The 24564-nt window shown below is 33.4% G+C and overlaps 1 protein-coding gene and 1 long non-coding RNA gene across 2 annotated transcripts in view; one reads left to right on the top strand and one right to left on the bottom strand.

Moving 5' to 3' along the window:
- The first annotated feature begins 99 nt into the window (after positions 1-99).
- On the top strand, positions 100-7549 carry LOC111085853. Its single transcript, XR_002610633.1, has 2 exons — positions 100-4587; positions 7049-7549. It is a non-coding gene; the product is annotated as an uncharacterized LOC111085853 (long non-coding RNA).
- Positions 7550-11714: 4165 nt separating this feature from the next.
- The window catches only part of LOC106459817 (O-acyltransferase like protein-like), a 45053-nt gene continuing 32203 nt past the window's right edge, over positions 11715-24564 (bottom strand). Inside the window, exons 9-15 of the mRNA XM_022386361.1 lie at positions 23726-23894; positions 22542-22621; positions 21767-21883; positions 17626-17758; positions 13881-14067; positions 13110-13252; positions 11715-12958 (exon numbers count right to left, since the gene is read on the bottom strand). Of these exons, the coding sequence (XP_022242069.1) occupies positions 12833-12958; positions 13110-13252; positions 13881-14067; positions 17626-17758; positions 21767-21883; positions 22542-22621; positions 23726-23894 (955 nt within the window). The 3' untranslated portion in view covers positions 11715-12832. The remainder of the gene's footprint in view (positions 12959-13109; positions 13253-13880; positions 14068-17625; positions 17759-21766; positions 21884-22541; positions 22622-23725; positions 23895-24564) is intronic.

The raw sequence follows: 24564 nt of genomic DNA, 5'->3' as shown, positions 1-24564 counted from the left end.
CATTTTTTTTTTTTTTTTTTTTTTTTTTTTAAAAATTTTTTTTGGCATTTTTTAACGTACTAAATTTTAAAAATATTTTTTGAATTGATCACGTTAAGTTAAATAAGTATTTCTTGGGATAATTTTTACTGTCCTTAACATTTTGAAGATTCAAGTGTTATAGTAAGTTTTGTACATCTTTTTAGAAAAGGTTATAAACGCTCAACAAAACCTCGTGCAGCTTTGTATAGGTAGAAAATTCTTTAGTTGTGGGCTTAATCAAAAACAGTTCCAAATATGATTTGTTCTCCTTGCTTTGTATTCAACGTCACAGCTCGAATATGTTTTGTGGATTTTATGAATACTGTACGTTTAATGATTTGTTGGTTTAAAAATCCAAATTATGAAATACAAACTGTTTTTATTATTAACGTGGCATAACCTAAAAGTATTAATTTTGAGGATTTCAAAGTAGTTTGTAAAGATAAATTTATATTAATTATAAAGGCAACAAAGTATTCTTTATGACTGTGGGACATTAATTGCAGAAGAACCATCCAAAGCCCAAAACACCGGTGTTCTCGGAAAAGGTGGTAAGGCCTGGGCACCCAACCTTGTATTCTTATCATAGATTGTAAACATCTCTGTGTAGTTTAAATTACTTAAGATTTATTGTGATTTATATTATCAAGTAACTCGTTAACACAATGTCTATACAACAGGTAACTTGTATCAGAAAACAATTATTACAATTGATACTTTGTTCTGAGACAAGGTTGGCCCATGTATCTGATAATATATTTTTGTTGTGCCATCATTTAAGTTAGAATGTTTTGGTTTTACTTGATTTTGACTGATCATAAATGGATTACCAATATCATGCATCTTAAATTACAAGTTGTGAGCTAATTTGGGTGGTGTCTATAATTTCTGCTTTTCGTGTTGTTGATAGCCATATGTAATAGCTTTAAATACAGGTTTCAAGTAGTACAAAGCTATATTTATTTATGGATGGGTGGTTTTGAGTTGAAAAAGAAACAAACCAAACCGTTGCTCATTATACCAGCTTCATGTTTTATAATAATGTTTCATCACCAGATGTTTTTGATATTAGAAGCTCAGATGCTAAAATTTTATATTTGAACTGGCTCTATGTGGTTTAACAGTTTGTGTTAAACTTTGTATTTCGTTGTTGTTGTTTTTTAATTCTAACTTCATATAGCAAACATGATAGTTTGAAAAATGTTACTACTGGCTAAAATAGAAAACAAGTTTCTAATGTGCGTGTTAATGAAACTGTCAGAATAGAAATGATTGAATTTGGATTTAATGATAGTTTTTTTTTTTTTTTGACTAAGAATTAAAGCTTCACTCTAATGTCCTATTTTTCTTTGCTCTTGTTACAGTATTTGTGCATTTATTCTTGTTTTCTTGTGTTTTACTGTGAAAACTGGTTTGCTGTGTATTCGTGATTGTTTCATTGTTCTTATTCATTTGGTCCAAGTAGCCTTGGAATATTTTTTACCTTTTATAAGTGAAATTAATGTGTAATTATAACCTTTTTATTTATTTTTTATTTTTTTTCCTGCAGTTACTATCAAAATACTCTTATTGCTTTTAGGGCACTGCAGTGACCAGTGAATGAGCTGATTGTTACTAGGCTACTACAGAAAGGGTGTGCCCACACTTCAGAAATATTAATATGGCTATACAGGTCTCTTAGTAATCTTAAATGGAGCAGTACGTTCCTAGATCACCATAAATATACATAAACTGAATGATATTTATTTAATTGGTGGTAATATGTGAAGTCTAATATCTTAAATTTTAACGTTCCCAATTCTTCAATTTGGTTTAAGTATGATAACATGATTATCAGTATCTGGGATTGGCTTAAAAGAAAAACTTAAACTAAATCATTACTACAAGCTTTATCAGGTTTTTAAATTAGAACCTGTCCAAAAAGGGGGATGTGTATTTTAATGTTAATACATGTCATTAGATTGTTGAAACCTTTTTTTCACTTGGACAGCTTTGTACCATTAATTGTTTGTAGCTGGTAATATACATCAAAGTGAGAGAAGCATGTTAACCCTCAACTGGTAGTGTGGTCAGAATGACCCATGTCAAGTTTTTAATCGATATTCTAACTTGGCTAGAGCTGCTTTCTGTCTATACTTTTTTTTTCTTACTGTATCCATGATCAGTACTTGTGTGTTTAACATAATAAATGTGTTGTTGAAATTTTCTTTCTTACTGTTGTAAGTGTTTGTTTGTCATTTGTGGGTCATTCTGACCCCCCACCATTTTTTAAGTTTATTACCCATGTTGACCCAACCTACCACTTATGATACAAATATTTACCCTACCAGTTGAGGGTTAAAACAAGAAATGTTAAGAGAGGATTTTGTAGTTGATAGTTTTGAATTGTCAGTTTCAAACAAAACATTTCCAAAAGAAATAATTGGGTTAAGCAGTTATGAATGTCGAGCGAGACCAGAGAAAGTTGAAATTTTCTGCTGGCCAGCATGTTTGGATGAAGGTTTAATTCTGCATATCAGAACTCCAGGGTTCTAGAAATTTAAGTATGGGTCCTGGAATGCTTGGGAACTTTTTAAAGTTACTGTGACCCACTTTATATCTCTATTTGGTGTTATCTTGTTTATTAAGAAATATATTGTACGCTGGCATAGAAAGTGGCTTAATATCTTGGAAATATCAAATTTTGAAGTATGTTACCAAAGATATTAAACTCTTAATAAAATGATTCCATCATTGAAAGTATCCTAACATTCAAACTCAAAGCATGTTTTTTAATGTTTATTTATACATCAGTGATACTACTATTAATATAAATAACTAATTTTTTTTGTATATCAAAAAGTACGTTTTTAATTTACGTTCTTGGGAAGAAGATATTCTAACCCTGAGTATCCCAGTTTTATGTTTTGCTACACAGGTTTATATACAAACAAAATATTTTAATGAATTGCTTGTGCTCTTGAGAAGGTTGAGATATTTTGACTTGTGAAAATTAATGAGGTTGTGTTTACTTGAAATTTGAGCTTGTTAGATAACTATTTCAAAACACTTCTGCACTAATATTGTAAATATCCCACAATACTATTCTTAATCACTTGGACGTAACATTGGTATTTCAAACATGTTTTTAGTATTGATAATATTTATGTAATTCAGTTAACTGTTCTGTTGTTTTTTGTAAGAGAAGGGGGGTTGTGTTACTTGTGCAAACATTCCCAATTATTGGAGTTTTGTCATTCCTTTGTACTTCACCACAAGTATGTTAATATCTCAGAATGCATAGTTTTGATGAAGAGAAAAGGTATCTTTAAGATCGGTGTTTGGCCCTCTAACAGACTTGAAAGGATACTCAAAATCTGACAGAAAAGTTTATGGTGTCAAAAATTCTAAACTGATGACCATCCAATTTAAATTTACAGAAGTTATTTCATGCTCACACAATTAGTAGGTTTGAAGTCATTAGACTAGTTTCTTCCATTATCTAGATAACTGGACTTTACTTGGTGGTCAACATTATAGTGTGGGTTTGGTAGTTCAGAGGCAATATGTCTTTGAGTTATGGTGTGTAAAAAGTGTAAAAAAGATGACAGTTAACACGTTCGATTTTTATTCAATTTACTTTGCAACCCTTTCAAAAATCTTACATTCTATAATTGGTAAAATTAAAATTTAGTTTGATCTCGTTTCAGTTGCTAAAAACAATTCTTATTAATTATGTGACAGTTTTTGGGGGGGGTAACTCATTCCCACTTCATTTTTGTGTGCAACTGATAATTGTGTATGTAGGTTTTTGGGACTGAATGTCCATCTTATAGGCACCTTTTCTTCCACGAGCTGGATATTTTCATACATAAGACACTATATTAAGTAGTGAGTTGACTGCCGAGCTCCTCTGCATAAGTTGTGGGCTTGGTCAGTTCATATTCTGAAGAAAGTTCGTATTGTAATGAAACTAGAATTTTTTTTTTTTAAATCTTAGTGCACTCTGTTTTTAATACACAGTACCATCTGTTATTATTCATGACTTGTGATTTATATTTTTGCAATTATGATTTTTGTTTCTGTTTATCATGATTGCTTCGTTTTCTCTTTCAGAATCAATTGATCATAATGTTTAAAGATCTTGTGTAGGTTTAGAAGTTTTAAATCGTTGTACTGATTGTTAGGTCAGCACTTGTTACATGACTTGCCATAAGCTGTGCGTTTAACCTATTTCCTTTTAAATGTTTTACGATCTGTATGATTCTGTTAAACCCACGTCGCCCAAAAATATTCTGCCTGATTATGTTGTCAGATACCATGTTTTAGGTACTACTTGTGTTCATGTTGGTAGAATGCATTTCTCATGTGCCTACTAGTTAGAATCATGATTGAACAGTTGATCTCATTGATTTGCGGGGGCATTTTGTGACAAGGGGTGTCATTGGTTGATTTTTTTTTTTATTGTATGTTCATAAATATTGGACTGACCACTACAATGTCTTGTTACATTTGTAGTTTAAACCCTGTGTCACGCCGAGCTGTCTTTTGGGGACACCCCGCGTCATGGGATCCAGTCTAGTCCAGGTAAGGTAACATGAAATTTGGGAAATGTGCTGAATCACCTGAGAAATGTTTTGTTTTGTTTTTTGTTTTCAAAAATTTCAGTTGTCATTATCCTAATGCATTAAAAGACGTATAACTGGTATTGAATTTTTTCAGCATCTAGGCAATACCATTAAAAAAAAATTTAGGAAGAGAAGTTTCTTTATAATGTTTTAACGTCACTCATATTGATGGTCTATGAAATCACTTGGAAACTTACTCAGTGAGTTAATTCATTGATTCGTTTTTGCTAGGCATGTGATTTTAATAAATTTATGACGTATACCTGCTAGGACAGTAAGTTTATCAGGTTCCTTGACAACTGCAGATAAACACGTTATTGTGTAGGAAAGTAAGTATATCAGGTTCCTTGACAACTGCAGATAAACACGTTATTGTGTAGGAAAGTAAGCATATCAGGTTCCTTGACAACTGCAGATAAACACGTTATTGTGTAGGAAAGTAAGTATATCAGGTTCCTTGACAACTGCAGATAAACACGTTATTGTGTAGGATAGTAAGTATATCCGGTTCCTTGACAACTGTAGATAAACACGTTATTGTGTAGGATAGTAAGTATATCCGGTTCCTTGACAACTGTAGATAAACACGTTATTGTGTAGGATAGTAAGTATATCCGGTTCCTTGACAACCTGTAGATAAACACGTTATTGTGCACATTTTTGACTCAGTTTTTGAAATATGCAGATTTTTTTTTTTTTTACAAAACCATGTTAGCATGATTACATTCATTGAAAGGAATTTATATAATAGCTTCAATGATACTTGTGTGTTGAAGCACATAATGGTAAACTGACAAACAACAAGTTATAAGTAAGCATAGTAAAGTTATATTATTTCGGGGAACCTGTTTGAACAGAACATTGGTCTGTCAAAGTATACAATATGTTCCTCAGAATAAAAACCACTTTATTATACTTCAAAACTTCTAACAATTTACTGTGATATAATTCACATTGAAGGTTCTTGTATCTTGGAAGCTAGTATAGTAAATGATCAAATACTGTGATAGTGTAGGTTAATTTGGTTTGTTTTTTTTAAAAATTGGTTCTTGATTTTAGAGATGTATTATCATTATCTGGATCTTGTAATTGTAATGCTTTATCATAGAAAAGTAGTTGCAGGTAAGAATATCTTTATAATCAACCTGGATTTCATATTTACTATTTCGTAAGATCTGTTGCATAACCTGTTTCCACTGTCTGAATGTTACACTTTTAACGATAGGATGGCTAACTTTGATTATTTTGAATATTAATTTTTAAAATTTAGATTTGATTTCTAACATAGAAAGGTGTAAAGCTTACTTAGACTTGATATTTCAAAGTTCTCTGATCCATGAAATGTCTTTACAGTGGACTTAAATTTTCTATATGGGCAGTTTTATTTTGGTATTTTAAGAAATAAGTTATTAGAAATATTAGTATTGAGTTTCAGTAGATTTTTTTTCCTCATGTTCGAATCAGTTTCTTGTATTTAACATTGTAGTAACTTGTATACAGCGTACAATTTTATTTTTAATTGTACATCTGATTGAGAACACATCTATAAACAAATTGGTGATAAGTATGAACAATGGTTAGGAGTAAATCGTATTGTTTCACCTGTATGAAGTTGTAGTGAAAACATTGGTCTACTTTCTATGGCACTTTCATAGCGCAGTATAATCAGTACAAATTCGGAAATTATTTTAAACAGATCTGAAGGAGCTCTTAAAAATATATAATTACAATGTTTAAACCAACTATAAAAAAAATAGGCCATCGTTAAGCACTATTAGCCAAACTCGAAAAGGTCTTGGTAGGGGAACGGTGTATAATTTGGACAGTAATAATGACAGACTACACAGTAGAAACCGTATTGTACCTTCTGCAACTCTAATGGTGGAGTATTGGTATGTCGTGTTATTAATTGTTATCCCAGTTGAGTTGAAAGTGACATAAATGGAATTTATAAGTTACAGCTCGCTTAACATATTTCACCCCAATAAGTTATGCTGTACATGAAATTGATGATGTAAAAAAAAAAAGCGTCTCGACCACTACTGTCTGTCGTGTCCTAGCCGGTCTGATGACCCCCTGTTATTGAACGAAAGACCTTTTTGGCCCTGGATATGGCAGATGTTGTGTGGTTGCCATTTTATTCGTTGCTTGCACTCGTGTAAGTTTTTATAATTTGTGTGTTCTTGTGAATAATTGACCGAATTGAACTTTATATGTATTACACACAATAAGACTGGACTAGTGTGATAACTATAAACCTTATTTTGGTGTCATATGACACAAATTATCAAACAATGGATAATGCTTTTTCAGCTTAGACACTATACATCATAATAAGATGATGCAAGCATTGTATACAGTTTGGACTTTCTTGCAGCGACATCTGTTATTAGTTTAATGTTTCGGATTTATTAATTTAGATCAGTGATAGTGGTTCGAGGGCTACTGGTGGTCCGCGGGCTGGTCCAAAATGCAAGTCACATACGCGCAACGCCACGGCCGAAGCCATACGAGAGAATAGAACAGGTGGGGTAGGACCGATAGGTGGTCCGAGAACGAAGAAGTTTGATAACCACTACTGATTCTTTTTAGTATGTGCAATGCTTATTACTGATGGCTTTGTTGTTAATTTTCATTAGCAAAATTCCTGTACAGGGCTTGTTTAGATTTGTATAACTTGATGATTCTGTTACTCCGTTTAGAAATACGGCTATAACCACGAGGTTTGGTATCAAAGTTTTCTCGTGTAAACAAGTATCACTTGCTTCACAGACGACGTTTTCCAGCATTGTTTAGTTTCGGGTAAATACTACTAATTCGTTTTCTTTAGAGCTGTTTCAACACGTTATTGTAAGTAATGTACCAGGCATTACTTGGAGACTCAAAGATGGTATAATAAACTGTGTATTTTAAACATTGGATATATGTATCAAGTTTCTTTCTTAAAAAGGTTTGTCGATGCGACGTAAGTTGGACAGCAGATGTGTCGTTTCCAGACCACAAGAGAACATTAAAAGTAATTATATACAGTGTTTTTTCGTTTCAACTCGGTTAATTTAAAAGAATTATGAAGTTTGTTTGAGGAGGGAACACAAGAACAGGATAAAAGCGTTGCTTTTTCTATAACTGATGGTAAATTTTGAAATTAAAATCAAACGTCTACTGGTTTGCATAATTCTACGTTGTTTTTAGGACAAGAATTGGTTGCCTTGTTCAATTAATATACATATGCAAGGTGGTGTAAAGAAAATTAAATTTTACTGGTTGAACTTTGCATATGTAAACATTTGAGTAAATCCAAATAAAGCGATTACATATCATCCACATTATAAACATGCACGAATTCTGTAACATTCAATGCATGTTACATCTACTCAAGACTAACAGTTTATTCATCAAAATTGTCAATATTGTTTTGTACGTGGTAATTTAAACAGTATAATCCAGTCAATTTACTGTTGGAGCAGAACACACTGTATCAAAGGTCTGGGTGCATATTGAAGAGAAAAAAAAAACAGTACCTGAAATTTTTTTATTCCCATTTCATGTTATTTTGCATAATGTGTTAATGGGTATATGAAGAACTAAAATTCTTCAGAACGCATTGGTAGCTGAAGACATCTTTAAAGGATGAATAAAGTTCCGTACCTTGGTTCATCTGGTCGCCCATCTTGTACAGTAAGTCCTCGCTTATATCTACAGAAGTTTACAAACTGGATATTGCTCGGAAGAGTAAACGTCTTGAACAGAACTTTGATCCTGGATAAGTTATTAGAATTATAAAATACGTAGAATTATTGGGAGTTTCAAACAACTTGAATGAAAGTGTTTTTTGTTTGTTTGTTTGTTTTTTCCGTGGTGTGGGTGATTTGTATACAAATGAGTATTCTAGGTTTTAATCTGAAGGAACAGTTAATTGTCAGTAATATGTAACTGAAGACAAATCTTGATACTTGGTTTGAACGAGATTTAGTGGACAACTGTTCGACCAAGCTTCGAGTCTTTGTGCAACCAGAAACACGCTTTACATTTTCAGTTGCGGGTGTGTTTCCGATTTATGTGGCGAGTACTTGCCGACTGGTTACGTCTTATCTATTTCGTACTTCAAAAGAAAAGTTTGTATTTTAAAAAATTCGTGGCTTTGCACATCAGGTAGCCTTAGGATGAAAAAACAACCAATTTGGCGAGAATTGTCGCGGTGCGTTGTGCGATTTTTCTCTCTTCTTTTTTTTTTTTTTTTTTTTTTTAATATATAGAGCTTAATATAACATCAATAGTTTTCACATTTTCGAGAAGAAGAAAAAAACAATATACATTTCAATAATTCGCAGTGAGAAATAAAATAAAGACCATACAATTGATTTGTAGTATAGAGGAATTTATTCAAATAGTAACACATACTGTGCGACATCTAGTGGTCAACGAAATGGATATTACCACTATTCTAGGATTTGTATAAAAAAAGTTACTTAGCGTAGAAAATGATTACGATAATGGTATATATTTATAGTAGTGCAACAAAATTAATAACTGAATGTAATACTGGGAAAGGTTATCGGGCTTCTTGAAATTCTCCATTACATACTTAGTGTCCTTATTTTATATGACACGTTATAATAATATAAAACTGATAATACAAATTTTGTTAATTCGTAAAACGAACAAGATTTTAAATTGTGTTAAACTAATAGGACGAGGGTTGTTATGGTAATGTTCTTATCAATGTAATGTGACAGGGCGTATATTAACGTTTGTTCTGTGGATCTTCGGGTGATTAAGCGTCAGTAACTCTCGAAACTTGATGCCTTTATTTTAAGATTGTTGAATTTATATACAGAACAAGTAGAAAAGGAGCACGATAGTTTTTGGATAATTAGTCTGGGTGTATCTACTTGTATAAAGGTTTGTATGCACACCAAAAATAAAACAAAAGAATCGAGAAAACAGTCCACTCTCGCAAAGCGAGTGTGACTGGAGTTATTTGGGAAACTTGGATTTCGTTTGTCGAAATGGAGTTAAGCTCGCGCATTGTGCAAGAGAGAATCTACAAGAAAATATTTATGGGCTGAAATTAATGGCCAAACAAATTCATAAAAAATAAAATAATATTTAATATACATTTTTATGAAAATAGTAACAGAATAACAATCACCATACTATATCGTTTAGATAAAACACTTCAAAATTTCTATCGGATATTCAGAGTTCGCACTAACTTCAGTTCTAATTGCAAACTGACAAAACTATCAGTAACTATTTTTCTAATGCTACGTTAAAATAACATATAGTTCTATTTAAAGAAGTATCTTTTGGCGAGTTATATAAAAATCGGCACCAACATTGGAACGTTTCTACTGAGTGTATCTAATGCAAAACGGTTCACATCTGAATACGTATCCATAGCTACTGAACTCTACTGCTTTGAGTAATGTTACATTTTCACACCAATCAATAGTGTAGAATTTTATGTCTGGGTATATAAAATGGCTCTGATGTAGTTTAATAGTAAACTAATTTTTTATACCGTTTCCATGCCTTGCGTGTTTCGGATTTTGGTTGAAGGTGGTGTTGACTAACTGCGTTCCCCTCTAGTTTGTCACTTCAAAATTAGCGACGTCTAGCACAGAAAGCCCTTCAGTAGCTTTGCGAGAAATTCGACAACCAACCATATACTTTCATTATGAAAGCTTACACACAAAAGTAATTTCTATATTCAAAGGTGGATGTGGTTATTTGAAAAATATGTAAATGCCACTTTGTCAATTAGGATTATAACATATAAGTCGGGTGCTGCGTATATCCTTATAGGATTTAAACAAATTGGATGACTACTTACGTCTTACAAATTAGGAGATGTAGCAAAAATAATTAATCTGCAACACCCTGGATAATGTTAAGTATCCGTCTAACATTCAACTTTGCATGACAGTGGACGCTCACTTGGTAGAAGTATGGCTATTAAATTCAGTTTTTCGATTGTCTGTTCAAAAATATCTTTCATTAGATTCGATTTTCAGATAAGGAAAAACTAGGTTCCTTTGAATGGTGACTGGTCAAGATAAAAACGTTTAGACGACTTTTTTAAGTATAACGTTAAATTGTGTCTCAAATGGCCAAATCGTTCAACAACGGCCAAGAAGGTTTTACTATTATTTAATAGTTTAGTTTAGAGAATGGTACAGCCTAGATGGACCAATAGGTCCATTGTTGTCCTGAAATATTATGTTAGAATGCAACGCCTCCAAGTGGCACAACAGTAAGTCTCGGGACTTATAACGCTAAAATCCAGGTTTTTATACCCGTTGTGGGCACAGCACAAATAGCCCATTGTGTGTGTAGCTTTGTGCTTAACAACAATCTTACTTTTGTCGTGCAATCATAGATAATGCAATACTTATCCCCATAAAATATTTGCATTAGATATGCAATGTATCTATTCTACTTTCTTTATAAAAAGCTCTATTTCTAAAATATGATATACGTTTTTTTTAAAAGCCTCCCGATGGGTAGGTGGTAAGTTTACGGACTTACAACACTAAAATTCGGGGTCCGATTTACCGCGGTGGACACGGCCGATAGCCCACTATGTGTTTGCTCTAAAGTCTAAATCAAACAAACAAGATCTGACTACCTTGAACAGTACGTTGCTAGGGGCAATTACGAAACAAAACTGTCATATGGAAGCTGTAAAACCATCTTGGAGGGAAAAAAACCCATCTCAGATGTAATACTAATGTATGGTTTAAATCGTGCTTTAAGCGTAAACAGTAGATGATGGTTGACTAGAAGCGTTTGTTGTGTCCTGATTAGTTAACTTACACTCCTTTTTGCTTTTTCTTCCTGTCAGATTGTTCACAAAACCTCCAAGAAACTTGACCCTTATAGTATTTTGGCACTTGTGTGTAAAGTTAAAATCATAAATAATATTCAACGTTAAACTGGTATATGATTTTATTTAGGCCTATCTATGGCCTTCAAAAAGTTGACGACTCTACATGTTTCGAGGATGACGTTGTAACGTCGAAACATGTAGAGTCGTCAACTTTGTGAAGGCCATAGATAGGCCTAAATAAAATTGTGTACCAGTTTAACGTTGAATATATTTGTGATTTTAAACTTGACCCTGTTTGAGTTGTTCCGCTGGAGATGGTGCAGATATTTTTGTAATATTCTTCCATATGAGTAGGGTTCTTTGATTCCTTTAAAAGGGGTGAATAATGTTAAGTGTATCCGATTGTTTTACGCTTATTATTTTTCTTCCCACGATGTTGCATTTCCATTCTGATGGACAAATGCCCTTCCAAAACGATAATGAAATAATCCATCGCTTGCTATTTTCCCAAATACTTTGAAAGAGCATCACATTTATCGTCTTCCTGTAGCAATACATGGTGATGACTAGCTGCCTTCCCTCTAGTCTTTCACTGCTAAATTAGGGACGGCTAGCATATGGGGGGTACAATAGTGATGGAAATAGTTCATTAATTGGTTATTGCAACTAATATGTTTCTCCATAATGTTTGTGACATAAATTTGTAAAAAGTTAAATTTCGAAAGTAATTGAATGCTTAGCAAGTTTGTTTGTTTTAATAAGTAGGGCCAACATTATCCTAAAAATCAACCAACAAAGTGTAATGTTCTTGGAGTATTTATATTATTTAAGGAGTGAAAAACTTAAAGGAATGTTAAACAAAATTATACTTGATTTTAACTGAAAAGTTAATTAAATTTGCTCTAAAAGGCTATAATAAGTTACACCAAAATAATAATCCAATTTGTTATGGAGATCCAAATCAAATACTGGTATTAAATAAACTATTTTTCCTTGAAGTAACACTTGGTTCATGTTATTTTACATCATGCCAAGACATACAAGTCGTCAGCACATACTTTGGCACCTTCGATATTTGATATGCACTGTGTTCTGATTTTAATATTTCGAAGTGAGCACTTAACACTTCAGATTAAAAGGAAGGATTTTGGTTTAGTGTTCAGTTAAATGTTAAAGTTTCTTCTTAACATATTGAATAACGGTAGTCTAAGCCTAGTTCTTCAAATCAATTCAGACAGTAGAATAACACCACTGAAGTTCTATACATTAGTCTTTCCATGCAAGTTCTTTTGACTTGCGCTTCGTATTCAGTGACGTTTATCTGTGTGGTTGGCACCATTGAAACAAAATGACACGTTTCAAATTACCCATTTCATAGTCTGTTAGATGTTTTCCTCAAAATTACCTTTTCCAGACCAGCAAAGGGAAACTCGAAGAACAATGACGAAATGAAAGCTAATATAAAGGTGAAGACCAGATTTCCAAAGATTAGGTACATCTGGAAATTAAAAAAAAAGACCGTCAATTCATTGTATTGATAGGATTTGAAATGTTATCGAGCTTGCTCTAGAAGGATTACTACCAACAATGTCAACAGAATGAATTAAAGTCTATTAAAACTTCAGCTGTGATTAACGATGTGATCTTACCATATAGCTGTAAGTTGCGTCAACAGTTAATTCTTGTACACCGTAGAGGGCTGCCATGGCAACAGGGTGGATGAGATAAGCAGAATACGTGAGACGACTGAAAGGTATGAATGCCTTCCAGGATAAGAAAGTGGTGATAAAACCTGTATCAGAGATAATACAAATATTTCTAAAATTGCTCACACACTTCCTCAATTATAAACAAACATTTTCATTCATAGCAACATCTCTTGAATTAAATATCTAAACACTTTCCGTCTCTCTTCTACGTGACATTATTTTCACACACTTTTTCATCTTGTATATATATATGTATATATAACTGAATGCACGGTGAGATATTTCTACGGTAAAAATGTACAGAATACTCCAAGATTTTTATTTATTTTTTGTATAAGCACGTGAGTTGAGTTCACTGGCTCTGCGTTTTGAACACGTGGCTGAATGGTTGCGAGTTCTAAGCTGGCGCGCGCCATGTTGTTGTGTTCTTAAGCAAGACTCTTTATTCCATTGTTTCAGTCTACCCAGCTGTTAACTGGAGTTTACCTGAGTAGAACTGCCATCCTGTCCAGGTAGAACTTTGTCAGCCAATTAAGGAGAGCTAGTCACCGGATCCTATGTGCCATCTCAGCATTGGAGGGATTTGACCTAGACCTAATTTCACTGAATATAAAGTTCCACGTTACAAGTGTTTGGAACTTTTCTAAAGATTATTCATTTCTTCAATATAAATTGGTGCACAACTGAATTGACATCAAACTTAATACTCACCTCCATAACCAGCTGTACATGCAAAGGTCAACCAGGCAAGTCCCACAGCCCAAGCTGTTCGTGCTAGAGCACTGTACATAGCAGATGTCAAGTTGGAGGGAAGTTTTCCTTCATAAGCCGGCCACATTCCGTAAAGAACTAACATATTGCACACAACTGCCAAAGACCATCCGAGTACTGTATACCTCTAGATGAAACATTAACAACATATATATTTAACTGATCCTTTTTTGTTGTTGTTTACTAACGTGTGTTTAAGCTTAGTTGTCTATAATAATCTTACGCTTATATAAATATGGTTTAGTTAACGTATGATTTAGAAAGTTAATTTTAAACTTACTTTAACAAAAGTATGGTATCAGTATGAACGAGGTTTGTTTTTCATACTTTGTGGTTGGCCCTCTATTGGAGGAGATATGGCTAAGCAACGCTTTTAGCTGAAAAATCTTAAGAAACTTCATTGCCAATCGTTGAATAAAAATGTTACGATGAAGTAAGTTATATATCCAGGTAATGTATCACGTGCATGCTACTGAAACAGGCGTGTTTTAGTCGTGAAGCTGGGACTTGATATAAAAAATTTAAAAAGACAGTTATTATTCTTTCTTTTTTTTTGAGCTTGTAATTTGTGACATAATCAAATAAATAATTGATGTAAATTCAACTGTATGTCCATTGAATGCACTGGCAATTGTCTTTTGGAAACTTTGTACTATTTATAAGATACTTTTAACTAAAAAAATTTTACAATCGAGGGTCGAAACGCAAATTTAAAGGAAAAATCATCAGAATATGGTACAACGAGTTCCATATGTTTCAAATACTAATACCTTAACAGTAGGATGTTTAGATAAAGATATCAATTTTTAAACACAGAAGAAAAATAACTGTCGTGTTTGAGTACCAAACAAACTTTTTTTAAATTCATCATAAATATGAAATTAAAAATAAAACAAAATAAACGAACAGATGTTTTCTATAAACTTTAAGGTTTATCCGGTACTGCACAAACCTAAAAGAACAGAAACCTAGCAACAAAAAATCTCTAATGCAGAATAATTATTGTAAGAAATTAATCAGAAACATAATAAAATTCATCCATTCTCAACCGCCCCCTAGTGGCACAGCGGTATGTCTGCGGACTTACAACGCTAGAAACCAGGTTTCAATACCCGTGGTGGGAAGAGCACAGATTGTTTGTTTGTTTTTGAATTTCGCGCAAAGCCACACGAAAGCTATCTGCGCTAGCCGTCCCTAATTTAGCAGTGTAAGGCAGCTAGTCATCACCACCCACCGCCAACTCTTGGACTACTCTTTAACCAACGAATAGTGGGATTGACCATCACATTATAACGCCCCCACGGCTGAAAGGGCGAGCATGTTTGGTGGGACAGGGATTCGAACCCGTGACCCTCAGATTGCTAGTCGAGCGCCTTATCCACCTGGCCATGCCGGGCCTAGAGCAGAGATAGCCCATTGTGTAGCTTTGTGCTTAACTTCAAACAAACCATTCTCAACTAAACTTACAGACAAGGATAAAATTATTACCATATGCACCAAAAATATTGGAGAAAACTAAAACGTCTATTTAACAAATACAGCATCTTTTAAAGTTGAAGTGAAAGTTGTGTACTTTTTAGATACCACGATTATTAAATGAAACCAACGTTTATTAGTACACAATAAATATTTAAAAATGAGACTGTTCCCAGTCTCAAAATACAACAAAACATTTACTCAGCAATTTACTGCATGAAGATAAAAACATTAAGACTGAGTAAAATATCATACGTGCAGATGTTTTAAGTAATTTACTTTGTCTTACTGCGTTAACTCTACAAAGTAAATTATTGAGTAAATGTTTTAATTGTATTTTGAAACTGAGGACTGTTTCAGTTATAAATGTTGTTTGTGTACTAATAAAGGTTGGTTTATTTTAATAACTGTGGTATGCAACATATCAATTATAATAATACTCACTTTTTGTCTGTACTGAAAATACGCGCCCTCTTCATTTCAATGAGTGTAAAAAAAGGCGAATATAAATATACTTCAGCAAACATTTTATACATTTTATTAAAAGCTTATCAAAGTTTTATATATGGTCTAAAGTTGTGTCGTAGAATAACATTCTACGTTTATATAGTGAGGATATTAAATACGGCAAAGCTTAGCCCTAACTAAACTAAATCAAAAAACGTGCACACGTTACAGTGTTAATATATATTTTCATCGAATATAGGCTTAACTAATATTAGGCCTAGGACTATAGACTTGTAGATTTCGGTGTCTGCAATTAGAATTGTTTTATAGTATTTTGAAATGGAAAGTTCTAATACATCAACTTAATACTTGGCATTCGTTTGCTTCCTGTTAAGTTAGGTAACTGGAAGTAAAATCTATCATGGTTTTAGCCCGAATTTAATAAACTAATATTGCAATAATGATACTAATTTGACTAAAAATAGTTTGCGGGTCTCTGCTAGTACAGGCTGAAGAACCATGTTCAAATACAAATACTTTCTTAACCTACACACTTTTGAGCTATTGAAAAAACTCTTCCTTAATGTGCCTGTGAGTTTGCTTTTTTTTTGTATACGATAGTACCTTCCATACTTAAACTACATTAATACAATATAAGCACTATGCATAAATCTCTTCCGCGTCTTAAAAATATTCTTACTCTGGTTTATGACACTAAATGTGAATGCCCGAAATGTTATATTGAGGGAATCAAGACACCTGTTCATAATCGAATGTCTGAACACCAAAGAGATATTAGTTTTTGTACTTTGTATTGATGGCAAAACTACTAGCGCCATCTGTTGCCAACCTTAATTTTGAACTACTAACCAGAGAAAAGACAGTCGGTCAGCAGCAATCTCTCATGTACCATCCACGCAAATGGATTGACTGTCACTCATATAACGCATTCACAGCTTAAAGTGCGGGGAATATTTTGTGATTATCGCACAGATTCGAACCAGGCTCACCAGCTTCTAAATCCAGAGATATCAGTTTATTATCTAAATCAAAGTCACATTGAGCTATCTGCTGTGTCCACAGCGGAAAATCGAACTCCGGACTTTTAGAGTTGTACGTCTTTAAACTTACCGCTGTCCCACCCGGAGGACCCAGATATATCAGAAATTATAATACGGATATATCAGCGGTCGCCAAACATACTAGGGGAAAACAAGCATATCGTCAACTTATAAAACAAAAAATCGTGGACAGAGATTGTAATATCAAGACAAGAAACATAAAAGAGGCCATTGTCATCACAGCACATGCTTTTGGCCCCTCCAATGGAATAAATAAATATGAGGGCCATCCAATAAACATCAAACATATATCTTACTACCTTTATTCAAAATAATAATATATTGTCCAAAAGATAATTTACACACATATATATATATAATTTACACATATATATATTCATAATGCATGTTAACCCTTAATTTTAGAGGATGCTACCGTTCTAAAAGTGTTTCTTTTATATTTTTTATACAAATTTAATATTTTAGAAAAGTTCATGATTATAACGTTATATTTTAAATACACTAGGTCGCGCCACTTTACATCTTTCAAATTTGCTCTAGACATTTATTTATCTAACTAAATAAAGTTTCGTTTTTCAGCTACATAAAGTAAAATTCTTCCATGCAGTAGTTTTACTTACATTAAATATCTAACTTTGTATGTAAATCTCTAAAAAAACTGTTTTAAAGGGACACATTACCGTTTTCAGCACAACTTTTCTTCCTGTCCTAAATAATATGTATCCTAATGCCATACCCACTAGGTAAGGACCCATTCTACAGTATGGTTTGATGTACACCATAGAGGAGTAGCTGTTAAACACGGTTTCAGGGCTGGAAAATAAATTTGTTTAGTCATTAGAACTAAAAACAGTGCATGACAGTTCGATTACTGCAAATAGTCCGTATTGTGTTAGAAATAATAGTTGTTGTTTTTCTTAATAAAGATATTTGAGAGATATCCAGTGATAACATGGATTACTAAAATTTTCCCGCTATGATTTGAATATTGTTCACCACGAATATAATGAACTTTAAGCGTCCGAGTCAACTGAATATTTTATTAACCGACGTTTCTCTTTCAAGGCGTGTGATGATTCGTCCAGCTATCGAAATTGAATACCAATAGCTTTGTCATATTTAAAATACTGAACCGACTTGTAGCAATCAATATCCTAATTAAAACATTTGTACTTAAGTGTCCAGTTGTGGCCTATAGTTATTATGACATATGTAGCCAATCAAAAACGCGCGTGTATATTTACAGAATTGGAAATGGTTATGAAAACAATGAGTAAATGAGTTCAGTCGCCTCGAACTTCCGACTAATGAAAAATTAAAAAATCAATCGGATGACTCGTTAAAAAATATATGTTTGCAACTAATTCATAGTGACGACAGCAGTTCTAGTCGTTTCGTATAAACATATTGTTTTGTAATGTTTAATGTTATTAACCGCAAAGCCACACAATGGGTTATCTGTACTCTGCCCACCATGGTTGTCGAAACCCGACTTTTAGTATCATAAGCCTTTCAGATTTATCGCCGAGCCATTGGAGGAAGTCGTAATTTTTCATTAACATGTTCTTGGAGTTTGTTCTTTCATAAATATTTCCTCGGCTATTTAACAAAGAGAAATCGTTGTCTTTATATTCATTAAAAAATTCTGCCATTATTTTATATTTGCTACAAGTATTACGATTAATATTTTTATATGACCTACCCGTCGCTTGTGTTTAAGTATTGCTCAAACTGTAGTTAGCAAATAGTGTCGAATTCTCTTTTACGAAGTTCAGTTCTGAGGCCCCCACAAGTCTTTAATAAGGCCCTGCTGTAGAAATCAAAATTTGGTTGGTGAAAGCTACTCCATACGACAGGTTGATGTGAAATTTCATATTTCAGTTGGAGTCCTATTTACTAGTTTATCACGTAACCTCTTCAGAATTTTGTTTATCACGTAACCTCTTCAGAATTTTAACAATACTAGTTTATCACGTAACCTCTTCAGAATTTTAACAATACTAGTTTATCACGTAACCTCTTCAGAATTTTTAACAATACTAGTTTATCACGTAACATCTTCAGAATTTTAACAATAGTATTGTTAACATTTTGAAGAGACTACGTGATAAACTAGTATTGTTAAAATTTTGAAGAGGTTACGTGATAAACTAGTATTGTGGCTAATATTAAGAGTTGAGTACGTTATGTTAAAGATATATATATATATATATATCAGCTGTGAAACGATGTGTATCACAACTAAAATTTGATCACTTTTAGGAAGAATTTATAACAGTTCTTTCCAATACAAAATTTTCAGGTTATAATTCATAAAGATCAAGGTTCATAATTTTCAATATTTTTTTAACCCTTGTATTTAATGACATTGAAAAACAAACGAATATGGATCAACTTGAGGGCCCAGAAGACCTGTAACCATGGTAAGCAAAGTGAGGCGTCTTGTGACAGGTTAGATTCCACGAACACTAAGGGAAATGGACAAATCTCTCTACTGTTATTGTTTTGTACACAAGATAGACTATGAATAGCTTGGAGAGACTAGTGGACATTGTAGCCTTATTACGGATTCTTTTACAATGGAACTGCGCTGCAGAGCTATTGTTAAGGTGCACGATTTTCTGACAGGATGGCTGGACGTGGCTACATGGACTGTAATGACATGGTGAGTCCCCAGAATTGTTTGAATGAAACGTACTCAACTCCTGTAAAAGTGGTTGGGGGTAGAAATCCCAAACTCTTCAAATGTGACGTTAAGTAAATGAGGACATTAAAAGAGCAAGGGCTCATTGATAAAAAGGACACTTTGCAAGCACCATAAAGCAATACTTTTTTCTTTGGCTGGGGGCTATGATGGCTGTGTGGTACCCATAAGGTAGAAAGCCCTTGGGGGACTATGATGGCTGTGTGGTACCCATAAGGTAGAAAGCCCTTGGGGGGGGGACTATGATGGCTGTGTGGTACCCATAAGGTAGAAAGCCATGAGAAGTAAACATATTTTTTATTCCCATTCAATCAATCTTATAAACACTTTTAAAATCTAAAACTAAACAATGTTCTGTCGTAGTAACATTTAACACAATTTTTTTTAGCCGAGGCATAGCGGCTCACAGAACGGCTCTGAGTTGAGATCTAATTAGAGTTTTGGATTCAGAAAGTCAAACCCTTTAGATTGGTGTATTTGACCACGCCCAAGGTCTCGTACATAAATTTACTCTAATCCTGCTTAAAATAATTTTTATTTGAGGGTAGGCTGGTAGAGAAACACATGAGTAATAAAATGGATATTGTTGGATCCCAAAAATATAGCTAATAAAAAGGAAAAAATGTCTGGCAGATTAAGTTACTCTAATCGTGTTTTAAAGAATTTAAAGTGCCGCGGCTATTGAGGATTCACTTTTGTTTGTTTTTACTGTAAAGACCTACAACTCCCTGTGTGCCATTCATTTTAAAGTTGGGAGCTTTTTTGTGGACAATTTTTTATGGCTAAGAAAAATGGCACTTTTAGAGCATGAGAGGAGAAAGTGAGGAGCTTCAGTCCACCCAGCCACCCCTCATGTGCACGTCACTGGAGATCTTGCCAATAATCTAGCTGTAAGTACGTATGTGAATGTTACCTTCAGAACTGTAAGGTACACATTAGAATGAAGTGTCATCAGTGGAAGTTTAGCTGCTCAAATCCCACCGCTTAGAAGAGATTGACAGACCAAAAAGGCTGAAATTCAAATTTGTTTTCAACAGCTAATGATAATCTGTTCGATAGCAGGGAAGAGCACACTATCGTGGTCGTTTTAGATTTACAGTAAAGTATGCTTGGAGGCAAATACAAGCGCCGGTTTCATCTCAGCCAATATACTATTAGACACCTACAAGAAATCGATATCTTTCTTATTACTGACTAGTACAAGCAAATTCTCACAAGGATTCACCTACCGCCAAGAAAATGAATCAACACGTGCAACAAATGTGGTGAAACGATACCTGGATGTGAAAGAAAACCGCTGGAACATTTGCAACCATGGTTTAGTCTGAGCTCATATGGAAACTAAGATAATCAAAAGTCTACCAAGTAACAATTGAATTATGGGAAGTAATAAAGAACACTTTAAACAATATTTCGCAACAATAATAATATCATACCTTGGTAAATTTATGGTAGCATTACAACAAAGTGTGTTGCTCAATTGAAATCAAATACAAAATACTAGTACATTGTACAATTTTTTTTTCTGTAATTATGTACGCACTAACGATAAATTTACTATTTTTGACGCTAGTGTGCATATCACCTACACGCTTCCATAATTATTTCCAATTCGGTATAAATATTAGTTTCAAAATAGATTTTTTATATGATCTTACTTCCATAGTATCGGCATTAATAAAATTATATATTTGTCTTATATTTTCAAAAAATAAACCTTATTCATCAGATTCCTATGTATAAATGATAACTTGAATCTTAGTTGGCCGCGCGATAGTTGAAATGACACATTTTAAGTGAGATACTAGAACTTAGTTTTTGAAGTTGTGTTTCTATATTTTCGATAAATAATGAAGCAACAATTAATTATCTTAAAAACTACCGAAAACCTTACGGTGTAGTTAATAATTATGACCTAGTTTTTAAACAATGAGTTATTTAGGTAAGGTGGGTGTTTAAGAAACTTTTCCTTGCTGTTTAAAGATAATAATAAAATCGCTAAATACTCATTAGTTATAGTTTGTACCTTGTTCTCCTGCTTTTACGTTAAACTAGACAAGTATCCCACGTCCCTATGAAAGTTTAGGGACAGATAAGGAAATAATGCATAGACTTACATGGCTTTGGTTAATAATGGAACAGGAGGCAAGTCTTGAGTAGCTGTAATCATACCAGTTAACACAGAAGTAGCTATAAAAAAAAATAGCCAGATGAGCGCCCCCCATCGGAGATCTCTGTTAAAAGAAAATAATTGTGATGAAATAAATAAGAAATACATACTGATAAGTTAAACTCAATACTCAGCTTGCCATAAAAATAAATACGACACACACTGGGTAGCTTCGAAACGTTACGGGAAATATTATCTGTGCTTATTTATTTAAAGTAATTTTATACAAAAGATTGCAATACCAAACCAAGAGTTTAACATTTCATTATTTTATTTAATTAACAAAAAATACAAAACTCCCGACAAGTTTGGATTAATTTGCCATTCTCAAGCCTTGCCTGTCGAAACTAGTTTCGTTTTACCAACAAAGGGTGGAACTGGCTATCACATTATAACACTCCCACGACTGAAAGGGCGAGCATGTTCGGTAACGGGGTTTCGAGTCCGCGACCCACAGATTGCGAGTCGAGCGACGCAAACACCAGGCCCTGTCGAAACTAGCCGGGAGTGTTATTTGTATTTTTTTTATGTTTTGTTAATTATTTAATCATTCGTGCATTATTATCCTGGTGTGCTATAATTGTTTTATTGTTGTTTTTATCATCTTTAGTTTTCCGTAGTGTTTAACTCTCGTTAGTGTTTAAATAATTTATAATTTTCTTAACGGAATCACAGCTTATTGCTATGTTTTATGAAGATATATTATGAAATTCTTGTCGTACCTGTAAAGTGGATAAATTATTAATGGCGAAACGAGATAAAACTGGAAATCCACAGCCGTATACCACGAATGGCTCAAACACTGAAAAAAAAAGATAAAAAGAAGAATGAAGGAATAACGCCTGTAAATCTTGTTTCACTGGAAAGCAGCAAAGTATTGCAGAAAGGTAGTTTTAATGTAGTGATTTTTCTATGCTACACTACTGATCTTGGTTTCACTGTGAAACAATGCGTGTGTTAAGTCAACACACTGGCACTAGTTTTATATTCTGCCTCGAACCAGTCTTCAAAGGAATAATATCTAATAAACTATCTGTCTGCACATCGACACGTTGTCCATTATAAGTCGAAACATCACGTTGTCGAACAATATTCAATAAACTATCTGTCTCAGCATTGACTCGTTGTACCTTTTGTAAGTTGAAACATCACGTTGTCGAACAATACGTTTAAACTATCTCAATATCGGTGATGTTTCGACTTACAAAAGGTACAACGAGTCAATGTTGAGACAGATAGTTTATTGAATATTGTTCGACAATGTGATATGTGTGTGTTGTTCTACTTTCAAAGCAACAATGTATTTTTGAAATTTTACTATATAAATACACACATACACAAACACGGTTTATATTTAGTATGAATATCTAACGAGTCACAAACATATATATATACAATAGCAGAACTAACTACGGAAAAAGTGAATAAAATGGGTATAAAATGCAAATATTACAGTATCGCTTCCACTCTATTGTGTTTGTATCCATAAAAGTATTATAATTAGTTATATTTGTCATACGACAGTAGTATTAGGCTTATTGTATTTTTAACATTATATTCTTTATGTATATTATATGAGAAGAATAGTGTATAATAGTATTTCAACCACACTATATTCGTCATATCCATCGCTTTCGACGCGTTTCGCTTAATACCAGAGCTCATCAGTCCGATTGAGATAAACTATTTATGTAAGCCGTGAATACGGCGGAAATGGAGTCGTTGAAATAATATTATAGGCTCTTCTTCTCGAAAAAAAAAACCGTACGAGACGGTCGAGACTTTACAAAGACTGTAGTTTTAAATATACAGCAAACCTAATACTATTGTTTTGCTACAAACATATGTTATTATAATTAAACTTATCCAACAAAGAAGTTTATGACGTAACAATTAATAATCTCACCATATTGTCTGTGTTGATGAAATTCTGTAAATAGAGGGCGTTTAACCACCAGTTTTTCTTACACCAAGAGTCGTACATCTGAATGGTATCAAGACACTCAGGACCTCCTACCAGATAACGCAAAAGTACGGCAGAAAAGACAATGATGATCATCATTAACGGCGTCATGCTGTTAATTATATATATACATATATATAAGTCAAACACAACAATGTTGAATTCAGACTTATCTATTTAACTCAATTTTATATACAAAAAAAAAATGTTTAGGGCCAGTATATTGCATTTACCTTTTTTTTTCTTCAAATGACAAGAAAGAAGTCTCATTCCAAATTAAATATTTTACGGCATAATTTAAAAACTGGCTTTTTGTATGATTATTCTTTTTGAATTTCGCGTAAAGCTACACGAGGGCTATCTGCGCTAGCCGTCCCTAATTTAGCAGTGTAAGACTAGAGGGATGACTAGTCATCGCCACCCACCGCTAACTCTTGGGCTACTCTTTTACCAACGAATAGTGGGATTGACCGTAACATTATAACGCCCCTACGCCTGAAAGGGCGAGCATATTTGGTGTGACGGGAATTCGAACCCTCGACCCTCAGATTACGAGTCGAGTAACCACCTGGCCGTAACCACCTGGACATGCCGGGTTAGTTGTATGATTAAAATAAATATATTACAAATTATTGTTTCTAGCATGACAATTTAACATAATTTGGTATAGATTCCTGAGTCTTAAAAGGTTTTGACAAAACCAAAACTACAAGACTGAGTGGCTCCAAGACAGCTGCTTTGATTTATTTCCGAAAATTCATCAAAAAAAAAAAAAAAAAAAA

This window comes from Limulus polyphemus, unplaced genomic scaffold (genome assembly GCF_000517525.1).
Source record: "Limulus polyphemus unplaced genomic scaffold, Limulus_polyphemus-2.1.2 Scaffold664, whole genome shotgun sequence".
Lineage (NCBI taxonomy): Eukaryota > Metazoa > Arthropoda > Merostomata > Xiphosura > Limulidae > Limulus > Limulus polyphemus.
The sequence above is the reverse complement of the archived record's forward strand: the minus strand, read 5'-3'. Positions and strand labels throughout refer to the sequence as shown.